Source organism: Pollachius pollachius (genome assembly GCF_949987615.1).
Source record: "Pollachius pollachius genome assembly, chromosome: 10".
NCBI classification, from domain to species: domain Eukaryota; kingdom Metazoa; phylum Chordata; class Actinopteri; order Gadiformes; family Gadidae; genus Pollachius; species Pollachius pollachius.
Window position 1 is genome coordinate 10,102,845 of NC_136943.1, and position 12,279 is coordinate 10,115,123.

At 38.0% G+C, this 12,279-nt stretch overlaps 2 protein-coding genes across 2 annotated transcripts; both read right to left on the reverse strand.

Annotated features, from left to right (window-relative positions):
- Nucleotides 1-1,010: 1,010 nt before the first annotated feature.
- On the reverse strand, nt 1,011-3,172 carry LOC307081788 (UDP-N-acetylglucosamine transferase subunit ALG13). The gene is made up of 4 exons (XM_079745120.1): nt 2,976-3,172; nt 2,322-2,484; nt 2,010-2,148; nt 1,011-1,867 (listed from the first exon to the last, which is right to left on the reverse strand). Exons 1-4 carry the CDS (start codon nt 3,054-3,056, stop codon nt 1,756-1,758), a joined length of 495 nt encoding a protein of 164 aa, XP_079601246.1. The 5' UTR covers nt 3,057-3,172; the 3' UTR covers nt 1,011-1,755.
- Nucleotides 3,173-3,584: 412 nt separating this feature from the next.
- On the reverse strand, nt 3,585-6,986 carry rap2c (RAP2C, member of RAS oncogene family). The gene is made up of 3 exons (XM_079745117.1): nt 6,226-6,986; nt 5,668-5,955; nt 3,585-4,906 (listed from the first exon to the last, which is right to left on the reverse strand). Exons 1-2 carry the CDS (start codon nt 6,496-6,498, stop codon nt 5,677-5,679), a joined length of 552 nt encoding a protein of 183 aa, XP_079601243.1. The 5' UTR covers nt 6,499-6,986; the 3' UTR covers nt 3,585-4,906; nt 5,668-5,676.
- Nucleotides 6,987-12,279: the final 5,293 nt, after the last annotated feature.

Consider the following 12,279-nt stretch of genomic DNA (forward strand, 5'->3'; position numbering starts at 1 on the left):
GCGTTGAACTGTTGTAAATAGTTACCGAGGAGATCATGGTCTGGATTATCCACCAATGGGAGGATGGAAACAAAGGCCCCATCCTTTGGGCTTCCTGATGAGAAAAACTATATAACCATTAGATTTTTTTCTTAAAGAAATGTCTCTATCTTAAAAATCTATTTATGGTTGACGGATATGTGGCTATACTGTTCTGTATATATCGTATACTGAGAAATGAAATTGGATTTAGGTCATGGTTACCTTGTCATGTCACATTATCTGTGAAAATGAATTCAAGTTCCAGTTAATCAGTTTGACCATTTCTGGTCAGTACTTTTGGAAAAGCTCACGTTTGACAATGCAGGAAATGAAGAAGCATCTGGCAGGAAGTAATCTGTTCGCATACTCATGGTGTTGAGAAAGAAAGAGCAGTTTCAGTCCGCCTTGATCATCACACAAATCAACCAGTCCTGAAAACACACAAAAATTCACAACCTGGCAGACAAATGGTGTGTGTGTGTGTGTGTGTGTGTGTCAATAGTGATGTTTTTGGACCACATTACTTTATCAGTACACTACCACTACGTCTGAATAGTTAAGCAGAGTGGTTATTTTAGTAATTTTGTAATTACTCAGAGGACAGATGCTTGAGGAAACAGGACACCTTTGGATAAGCTCTGTAAGATATTGAATGTCTGCTTTCAGTGATCCATTGCATGAGTCCAACATTTGTTAATGAGCATTACATGATGACCAAACCAAGATATCAAACATGAAATCATAACGAGAAGGATTATAATCTCATAATTTATAACTCACTACACAAATTTAGGAATTTTATAATAGTGAAAACGTTTTTTGAGATTCAGTGGTTTTTAGACCTTGGTAAATCATTGAAAATATTTTGGGATCCAGGTTTCATAATAAATTGTCTTTTAATGGTTAAAACTGTATTCCTCTGCACCCTCTCCCACCTGCATCAGGAATGTGAAGTTTAGTCCTCAGGTACTGCAGAAGCACATCCACCCGACAGCTGGTGTTGACGAGAAACTGCTGGTCATCTGAGCCACAGCAATACAATACGCACAGATATAATCAAGAAGTCTGTTGAACTAAAATAATGTTATTTATAACAGCACATCTTTAAAAAGCTTGTGGCTTACCTCCATGTTTAATATGAACAAACATCACTCTTGAAGTTTTAAAACAAATTAGAAAAAGAAAAATATCGTATGAGGAGAGAATTCTTTCTTTATTAAATCCAGGCAAGAGAAGGGAGCATGCTCAGTGGTTTTCAATGTCTGATTGGCTATCTAGTCCTCTGCTTGTTGTGTTGGACAAACCCAAAGAGGTGTTTGTTTTCATCACAGAGGATAACTCTTCCCTGGATTGTCTCCATTTAGACTCAGGTGACCCATGTCTGAATCATTTAAGTCTTTTTATACAAAATTAAATAAAAATACAAAACTGAAAACCATGAGAGTGAAACTTAATATAACAAATATCAAGATGACTATCTACTTCATGTTTTAACATATAAAGTAATAATTAAATGAAATGATGAATAATGATAATAAAATGTACAATATACAATTATGTACAATATACAATCTTATACAACCATTTACATACATAATAGCGAATGGTACCCCATTTCTGACCTTACAAAAGCGAAAGAAAATCAACAAATCTATTGGACAATCTCAGCAATAACGTATGAGCAAGTGATATTAAATATATATGGTTACAGATTGATTTACTCAACAGACAAATTCACTGTACGCCAAGGGCTATGTCCAGAAAGTTGGCAAAATGCATTGTCTGTGCAGGTGGAAAAGGCACCAGTACAGACAGGTCCATTGTTCTCAGGGTGTCCGTAAGGGAACTGAAAGAGAGAGGACATACTGTTATTGCCTTCAACTCTTCTTAGACATAGGCAAGGGACAAAAAATATAGGTTACATATTTAAACAATTGCTTTTCTGTTAGATTCTTCAACTCTGGCAGGTAAAAAGAACCAGAACAGACCTGCAGGTACAGTAGAGCAGGTGAGACTCTTTATGGAGCTGTCGAGCTAGCTCCAGCTGATGGTTGTCCATCAGCTTGTTGTTGACCACCACCAGAAGAGGCTTGCGCGCTCCCAGAGCCTCCAGACAGCTCCCAGCCCCTGGGGTGCAGAGGGCAGATTGTAGTTCATGTTAACAAACGGAGCTCCAATTATTGAGCGACATCAACCCAAGAATGACTAAATAAACATGATTCTACTTGCTTTTTCATATTTAGTTAATCAGTGACTAGGGGGTGCCGAATGATTATGCGGCCCTTGGTTGATATACACACCTGCATGGCTGATGACAAGGTCAGTACGAGCGATGTCTTCAGAAATGGAGTCTTTGAAACGGAAGGCCTCCAGTGAGAGATCTAGACCACTCTCTGGACCAGGGAGGACAGAGCCTCTTCCCACCTGTAGAACCAAACGCTCATAACCACGAGCCTTTAGTGCCTGTGGGAAATTAATAAGGGCATAAATGTATGATGAATGAATCAATGTTGACAGTTAAATGATTAGGTGAGGGCAAGACATTTTTTAATTTATTGGAACTGTCCATTTAAGAACCTAAGGAAACGGAAACACTCAAACATTAAACCTTGGACATACATATTGAAAAGTATCCATTGGGACAATAAATACATGACTGGATCCTGGATACATGACTCATTTTATTACTCATTTTGTATACGTTTTTTTTCCAAAGCGAGGAAGTGGCTGATTCGTCTTTCTCAGGGCTGCCTGCACAGTCTAGTAGCCACTACATTATTCTACTCTTTTCCATAGTTTGAATTCGTGGATTCTGTTTCTCACGTTATTTATTGGAATGGTTAGCACAAGGTTAATAATTACATAATGGACACCTCGTCGGGCATTATCCCTTACATATTGTATGGCGGTCACTCATTTCGGCTAATAACACTTTAAAACAGCGTACTACTCACCTTAACAGCTTCAGGAGTCGTTATCGTTAGAATGAGCTCATCGAAACTTGTGGTACCCACAGTAACAAATACTGTCTTCATTATTGTCAACTTTACGATGAAAACAAAACCATGAATTTGGTGTGTGTACAGGCATTGAACGAGTCGCTACCTTCCTCCTTGTTCGGTCAGATATCGCTGTCTGAATAACGGACCACACTGCCACCTAGCGGATTGGAGCTTGTACCGCCACAAACTACATTTATTACACCATAAATATATATTTTAATGTACTTGTAATTTGCCTATTAAGAGATGTTGATTAAAATAATCAGTTTTTTTACGTTTAAAGAAAAAAGGCTAAACCAGTATACTGAGAAGCAGTGTTTCAGTAGAGTTTATTCTATATATGATGAAGATTGTAGCTATTGGTTTAGTCCAAATAATCAATAGAAAATACATTATTGGCATTGAATAAATTTGTAATGGTAACGTCCCAAAAATTTAAATAGAATGTAAGAAAATGACACCCAAATACGTAGCTCCTGAATCCTGATCAGGTACCCTGACCTACCCAGTCAGGTAGCCCTAGCTATAAAGAAACACACGGAGGCGGGAATGAAACAGAAAGTTTTTAAGGCTCTGTTAAATTCTCAGTTTCAAAAACAATAGACTATATCTCGAAGTCACAAAAGCAGAAAAAAAACTAGTAGGCCTCTAATTTGAGATGTTAAAAATTGGCTAGCGATGTCATTAGTTTGTAATAAATAGATAAAGAAAAAAAAAATAAAGAAAAGAAGAAATACGTCATGATCAGTTACAGGGGCTAGAATTCAAGCTAAACCACAATAGAGTCACCAAGAACTGTCATCGCTAGAGGTCAAAGTAAATCCATTTTGTCCAAAAGAGGGACTTTGTTTTTGTAAGCTAACTTTGGTTATCATCACTAGGGAAACCTCCCTCCCTCAGAATTAACCAGCCCTCCTCATCATAAACGGCGAACAGCACCAGATATTTGACCATTAGTGACAGTGCTTGCACACATCATGGTTGGTTTTTATTCAAGCCTCTGAAAGTCAAGTGGCTCATTTGTGTAATGTGTAATTTTTTTTAAAAAACTGTTCATTGTTATCATACATACTTCCATATGTGCTTGGCTATCAACAGATACACGTAGTAGATACTAAATGGCGAACCCGATCGACCACTGCAACTGGATAAAGAAAAGTGTAGCAGTTAAAACCAAGATAGAATAATAAAACCACATTCAAGTAGAGAACAATGTTAGCTTCCACAACACCGCAATTTCTGTGCTACAAGCAGGATTTTATAACTTGAAAATAGACAGCAAAGTGAGCCATAACGACTATGTATAGTACGGGACATTATTTGCTTGTGGATTAGTCATAAGGTCAGGGAAGTATGCATGCTTAAAAGTAAAGTTTGTTTCGTTATAGTAAAATACTGATTTGAGATTCAAAACTTTTATACAAGTTAAAATATCAACGATATAATGATTAAGCAGCTTTGAAAAAGAGCTGCGGTAAAACAACAACTCCTGTTTTGTTTTTTTTAAACCACAGGAATACACCCAACTCAAAAGACATCAGAGAATAAAAGTCCCATATGGCCGCTTGAACCCGCCGCCTTCCAGCTTGAAGTTGACGGCTGTGGCTGTAGCTGTAAGCTATGTGTCGGGTTTGCAACAAAGGCCATGGGGTTTCCACACAGACCGTGTTTCTGGAGTCACAATAGTAAAAATAGAGAAGGCCCCGGAGGAACGCTTCTCCTTTGAGGAGGTTCACGGCGGAAAAGTCACAAACCGGTCGTTCAGTAGGAACACTGCCAGCGGCAGGAAGTCAACAACAGGGCTAAACTCAACTTAGGTTGGCCCCAGGATCATGGGTCATCCAAACAGGAAATGGCTGCTCCAACCTCAGTAAATGATGCCTCTATAAAAAGGAAAAAACAACAAGAACAAGAAGAAAGGACAAATTTGGTTTAATAAGGGGAGGCTCAAATTACAAATGACGATGTTCATTGTCATCCTGAATTACCAGTTAGGAAACTGGCAAGTACAGATTTGTTTTTCCTTTTCTACTAGCTGGATCTCAGGTAGCTTGGTTTATTTGGCTCTTCCTGAGCTACAGTGGTTTTTATCCCCTTTCCCACCACTCTAGCACCTCTCTGTTGTAGGCCCTTCTTCATGCAACATTCCTCCGATGATCGTATGATAACAGTCTAAACCAACAGCGCTGCCAGAGGACGACACCCACACATCCTTCTCACTTCCAACTGCCGAGATCTCAACCGATTTTCACAAGCTTGAACTCTACACTACCCAGTACAATGTGCGTCACAGAGGAATAGATGTGACATTATATAATACTAAATGATATATTCGAGAGCGACTGTGTTAAAGTACTCTTGTGTAAAGCTTGATGAAGAATCGAAATACTGATATTTGACCGCACGTTGCTGAAATTGTACAGCATCACCCCCCCCCCCCTCTTCCTGCGGTGGTAGATTGAATGGGTCTGATCAAGTTCAACTTGTTCCTGTCTAGCTCGACTTGTAGAGCATGGTCTTAACACTGCCTGGGTTAGGGGTTAGATTCCCACTTGGGCCACTCATACAAGGAATGTATGCAATTTGGATAATATGTACATTACATATTACAATGAACTGGATGAGAGACGAGTTTGGTACATACCTGTTGTGATCACTGTATAACGCATGCAGTGCAGCACTGTTCCTGTTTCTCTGGCAATGTAGAATAGTTCATCTGTCGCACGATCTCAGCAAACAGCTCGTCCACCATGGTCTTGCTCTTAGCTGAGGTTTCGATGAAGGGACACCCCCACTCCTGGGCCAGGGCACGGCCATCGGACCCAGCCACCTCGCGCTCAGACTCCAGGTCCACTTTGTTACCAACCAGGATCAATGGTACTTTCTCAAACCGTTTCACACGAACTATTTGGTCCCTCATCGGTCTGATATCCTGTAAGACAGAAAAGGATGTGCAATTCTTAGAATGACGGATAACGTATAAGCTGCCCTACACAAAAAACAACAACGTTTGTTGTAAGATGTTAAGATTTAAATGTAAATATTAAGTATAATCAAGTTCTGCAAACGGCAGTGTAGCATATATGGATAGTTATCCAAAACATCTAAACAAATAATCAATATAATACCAGTGCACCAGTTGACCAGCAAGTGGAGTGTGATCTACGCTAGTCAATAATCATCAACAATAAGCATGAGATACCTGGAATGACTGCTGATTGACCAGGCTGTAGACAAGTATGAACCCCTGTCCATTCTTGATGTAGAGATCCCTCATGGACGCGAACTGTTCCGTGCCTGCTGTGTCGAGGATTTCCAGCACAGAGGGCGACGAATCCACCTCGATCTCTTTCCGATAGAAGTCTTCGATCGTCGGGTCATATTTTTCGATGAAAGTGCCGGTGACAAACTGTACAGTCAGCGCAGACTTGCCCACGCCACCGCTCCCCAACACAACAACTTTGTATTCCTTCATTGGGGTTCTCGACTTTGACCCAAGCTATTTTACAAGCTAACGAGTTAGCACGACCGCTATAGCTGTTGTGACAACATTTATCACAACTACGACGAGCCAAAGATGTACCCAACAAGCGACTGAAGCTAATGGGTTTACCGGGCCTCGTATATGAACCGAAGCCCGACTCCCGCATCCAACTAAACGACAAAGCGAGCTTCGCGTTAGTTGGCATGCAAAGTTGTTGATCACCGCTCACGTTAGCCACTAATGTTAGCTAATGCGGTTTTCACACTGCTCCATACTGGCTCTGAGAGAGAAGCCTCCGCAAGCTAACCAGAACAAGAAATGCAGTACAATCCTTTATATTTGTCTGTGTGGCTAGTAGCTTACCAGCAAGTCAAATAAGCACCAAGTTAAATCTTACCGATGTATCCCTAATTCTAGATCGCATGTCAAGCTGCTGTGTGTGTACACACACACACACACAAAAAACTAACCTGCTAGTGTCGCAAAACGCACTGCTGTGACGGCCAGGGCCCGCTGGGGCTCGTGCTACTGGTCCAAAAAGTCGCTTTCTTGAATATCCGGTTAATGATTGCACCACAAATTCAAAGACACACAGCGACTAATGATTATTTATACAGACAGACAGAAACTGATGCAACTTTATAGTCACATAAGCTCACCTCCCCCCAGACAGACAGCCAGACCGAGATACACATTGGATTACTGAAGTGATGTACGCATTGTTTAATACTATCAAACTTCCATAAAGGCCTAGTTGCGTTCGACAACATGTTTTAGGATTCAATTAGTACATATTACTGTTACATGCTGTTTATGATCAGCAGCATCTTGCCCCATACATTTGAGTTGACGAGCAAATAACATGGCTTGACTTTAATTATATTCTTTGTACATGCAATACCACTTACACTTGAAGTGCATCGATCCATAGCAGAGCTAGAGGGCCTTTTGACAATTAGTATGTAAATCTTAGCTTTTATATCAACAATTAAGGAAATAACAACAATTCAGTGATGATCACCAGTAAGGGCTTTATTAAAGGGTAAAACAAAACAAAAATAGAAAAAGGTCATCATATAGGCAAATTAACCTACATTTTGATAATCATACACCACAAAATAAATTGCCATGTAGCAGTAGCACATAGCAACCCAATTAGCTAAAATATAACGATAAGCAACAATATGGTAGAGCGACGAAACTGGGCTGTGATGTTTCAGTGTGCAAGAGAGGCAGAGAGAGAGAGAGAGAGAGAGAGAGAGAGAGAGAGAGAGAGCGAGAGAGAGAGAGAGAGAGAGAGAGAGAGAGAGATTCGTATGGCTTAGTCCTCAACAGGCCCTCATGCTTTTCCTCTAGTTGCTATTTTGTTACTCGCGTCCATGGTTCACCAACTCTATCCAAAGTATGATGAATTGTGAAATGGAAATTGATTATAATGTTAGAGTTAAACAAAGGAAAAACAAAAATATACACGCTTAATGATGAAGGCACAGATAAACTTAACTGTGGTCAAGTGATAGAAACAAAAGTGGAATAAAAGCACAATGCAGTGATATTAAACAAAAATCTACTGCCAGTGGAGCCCACTTCATACATGGTAGTCCACATGTACATTCCCCTATACTATAGCAGTAGAAGTCTGCAGGATACAGAGCAAAACAGACACAAAGCTGATTTCCTGGGTTTGATATACACACAGTACAGAAGTATAGCATTAGGCATTAACACAATGTTAGAAAAAACAAAAAACAATCTTTTTTTCCCCCCCATCCTGAAGGCTTCGAAACACCACAACGGAATGACTCTCGAGTTAATCCAACACTAGGACAGATGCCATGGCAACAAAATCATTGGCTTCACAAGCAATATATAAAGCGATAAATGACCAGGTTTGATGTATATAGTTTAAAGGGTATTTTGTATTAAAAGCTCTGTTGGAACATGTTTTTCACTGTCCAATCTTTGATAGAAATTCAATAGGTGAGTCAGATTTACTGATTATTGAGCAATCCTAGTGATTGAGCAGAAAAACAAATGACATCATTTTCTTACAAAGAAATAAATGTAAAAGTATCACTCATCCAGATATTCGGTTTAAAGACTGTTAAAGAAATGTTTTGGTAATAGGAGAATAATTATTTGAAATTTAATTCAGTAATTTGTGAAAGATTTATCACTGCTGCATTACGCAATCATTTGGAATCTTTTAAAAATGACAATAAAGGTATCTTTAAATTAATCTTTCAAACTTAATTTTAAGATCAGATACTTGCTGCACCTATAAAACGGTTGTCTAAATTGCTAATACTTTTTTTTTACAGCATAACAATATCATGCTTAGCAAGCAGTAGGGCTTTAGCAAAGAGAACAGGACAAATCATTCAAAACCGTCTTTCTCATAATTCCTAGAACTTATAACAGCATACTGGTTGTATTGCTTTTAACAATACAGTGATTTCGTTTTTATCAGTTTTCTCTATATTTATTCAAAATAAATTTTTGAATATTTTTGACATAGTTATGTACATAAGTGCAAACAAGGTGAATATCACACATTCGTACACCCCAGCGAGGATCGACATCAGCCAGCACAGCTGGGCTAGCCGGAGAGGAAAGAGACTTCCGATGAACAACACTTCTAGTCGAGAAAAATCATCTAGTCCGAGGACGGAAGGTCCAAATAATGAATGGGAGAGGGCAGGTTGTGGTGTCCATCGTTTCATTTTTCAAGCCAAAAACCTCTTCACCTCCCAAAAGATACATGTTTACGTTAGCAAAAATCTATTTTTTTTACGTTTGACACCAACAAAAAGGAAAGAAAAACAATAAAAACAAAGCAGATTTAAGACACACACAAACCATAATAAAGTTACACGTGACCAGTCTCCCCAAAGGAACTTAGAATATTAAAATGACTTATTTGTTTCCGTAAAACATACTCTAAACTAACTAAACATTCCCTTTTAGGTTTATTCTCTAAATTGTTATTTCAATTTATGTGAAAAATAATTAGGTTAATACAAAGGTAGCCACATTGTAATTTTGTTGCCATAGCAACAGTAAATTTTCTAATTAACAATGGATCTATCAATTTAGGTATACATACTCGTTATAAGTCTACACAAAGTATTTTACTTAAATGAATATTTTTTATTTTCATGCATTGATTTATTTTGTCAAATAATAAAAAAAAAGTTTAAACTTACCACTAAATTACTTTCATTACATTGCAATCACGACTTTATACAGTGATGAAGAAAACAGGCCCCATGGCTCTGTCCTGGCAATCAGAACCTCCAGTAGGACCGAATATGACCTGTCCCCATGCTTTGAGATCTGATCTCACGGTATGCAATGACAAAAAGGAGTTGCATATTCTCCACAGTCAAAGGGTATGAATTCATGAAGATGGCAAGAATAATTGCAGTGGATACTAAACATCAGGTCTGTAGATAACCGAGGGTCAAGGAAAAGAGTGAGAGACTATAAAGAAAAAGCTCATCTATGTACTCACACAAAAACACGTTCAAGTGTACAAGGAATAGACACTTTTAAACATGACAAACAATGGTAAACGTTCAGTTAAAATTAAATACACCAAGAGTGGCACCATTCATTTGTCAAGTATTTTGTTATTCCAGCTGGATAGCAGTTGGTGAAGGCATAATGACATGACAGAAGAGATTTTTTTTCTTTTTTTTCTTGACTGGACACATGTCTTCCAAAGCTCTAAGGTTTAGACAAAATAACTTGCCTGGACATTCTTATCATCACTTCATTAAGTCAGAGAGAAACATTTGCCTTTAAAATCAAATTCATGAAACAAAGGTCGGGACAGAATTTGCTCAAGGATATTATTTTTTTTTTTTAAGTAGTCACACCACCCATGAACATTAAATATAAATCTATATAATAATACACATACTTTAATGTCCTAACACAGTATCAACATGATATTTATGTTACCTTTGAAAAAGTCTATATGTAGTGAATCATTATATTTCCACATGCCATTCTTTTAAATGGGCATGGTTAATTTTTTTGCATTAAATACATTCACGACACAATAACATGACTTAAACATGACACCTCTTCAGTGGGAAATGCCACAAAATGCGTCACCCTTTTCAGCTAACGGAATATGGGATTCATCGTCTCTTTTAACATAGATACATATGCACACAACTAATTAAGAGTATTGGTTACGTTTACCTTATTCATGTCAAGACAGCACAGCTGTCCCAAAGAAACTAGACAGATATAGCTTACTGTTATGATGAACGATGAACTACAGATCCATCTATACCTATCGATCTGTTAAACAGTGTATGAACAATCAACACTTAAGGAGACTGGAAAGAGGCACATATTCCCTTCACTTAATTGTATTAGATCCAAAATTCGACGGCCAGTGTATTCGGTTTTTTATTAATTTTTTTATTATTTGATACCCGCTGTGGGATCAAATCTGGGTCACCTTTCATATCTCCGGCCCATATATTTTGTTTTCTGGCTTCTCCTTGTGGGAATTAAGTCCTCCCCTGACCAGAGCAGTATTAGCATTTAGAGTCTGTCGACTATTAAAGAATGAACAGAATCAGAGGAAAAGAGAATACGCTTTTTAAGTCAGACAACACAGATTCAAGTTCTCTTTTTTTCTCCCTGAAGAGCCAATTTAAATAACAATCTTAGTGCCACTGAGTCACTCCAACAGCCAAACAATGGGGTGAAATTTACCCCCAAAAATATAATTATATTTAAAAGCAATTCCCTCGTTGCGGTTTTGTAAATTTTTATAAATTTCTACCAGGTACAGCATTTGTGTTTCAATTTTCTGAAACACAAATTTTGTCAGTTATCGCATTGACTAGGGATGTTCCATTCGTAGGCCACTATTCTTCCAATACAGACTTTGGTGAATTTGCACAAAAACAGGAAAGCACATGCTGCTTTCATGCTGTGCAACCATTCTATCATCGGCTGTCAAAGCTCAAAGTTCCCAATTAAGAAATTGTTCAGTTTCAGCTTTGTTCCCCAGGTGATCATTTTGGTTCAAATAAGGTCCAAGCCGACATGGGACCAGGACTTATTTTAACTCTTTCTAAAGCGCCTACGATGTAATAGGCGTTGTGTTTTACTTAACAAGTGCCCCAACTATGCTTAGAGATTGTCATTCATCAAACATTGCACAGAGACCCATAATCAAATTTGGAATTGGGATAATCTTAGAAAGACTGACAAAGCCACAGTAGGTGGCGCTTGAGTAATTTCAAAGCTTTTACAGTCAAAGAACATTCACTGTTCAGATATACTGCACTGAAGACCAATTCTGATTTATAATGGTAGCTTTTATATTTTTAATGGTCTACTTTGATCTACATGGATTAACACTGCTTAAAGGGGAAATGTGTAAGATTCATGCTGTTATTCATATTTAAAAGAACCGAAAATGCCTGGGCCAAGATGGTTGGAATAGGAGTATTTGTTTATCTTCATCAAGGGCTAGCATTAAATAGTTTATGGCAAAATATTAAACAAATTTGAAAGCAATAAATTATGATGCACTTTGGACATTGTTTGGTTATCATAAATAAATGAAATACATCTAATTGGCAATATTAGCTACTGAATGATAAATATATTGTAGTTTGACCTAATTGTAAACTTAAACTGGTATGGAGTTTAAGCTAAACACTAGTACTAGCCTTTATCATCTTACACAGTGCTCCATAAAGACAGTGTGTTGCTGAAGAAAGAGCACTACCATTTGCT

Coding starts and splice junctions, on each gene's coding strand:
- LOC307081788 (XM_079745120.1), bottom strand. CDS start 3,056: ATGAAGACAGTATTTGTTACTGTGGGTACCACAAGTTTCGATGAGCTC. Junction 2,149..2,321: donor CCTTGTCATCAGCCATGCAG/GTGTGTATATCA, acceptor TCTGCACCCCAG/GGGCTGGGAGCTGTCTGGAG. Junction 1,868..2,009: donor CTGCTCTACTGTACCTGCAG/GTCTGTTCTGGT, acceptor TCTCTCTTTCAG/TTCCCTTACGGACACCCTGA.
- rap2c (XM_079745117.1), bottom strand. CDS start 6,498: ATGAAGGAATACAAAGTTGTTGTGTTGGGGAGCGGTGGCGTGGGCAAG. Junction 5,956..6,225: donor TCAATCAGCAGTCATTCCAG/GTATCTCATGCT, acceptor TCTGTCTTACAG/GATATCAGACCGATGAGGGA.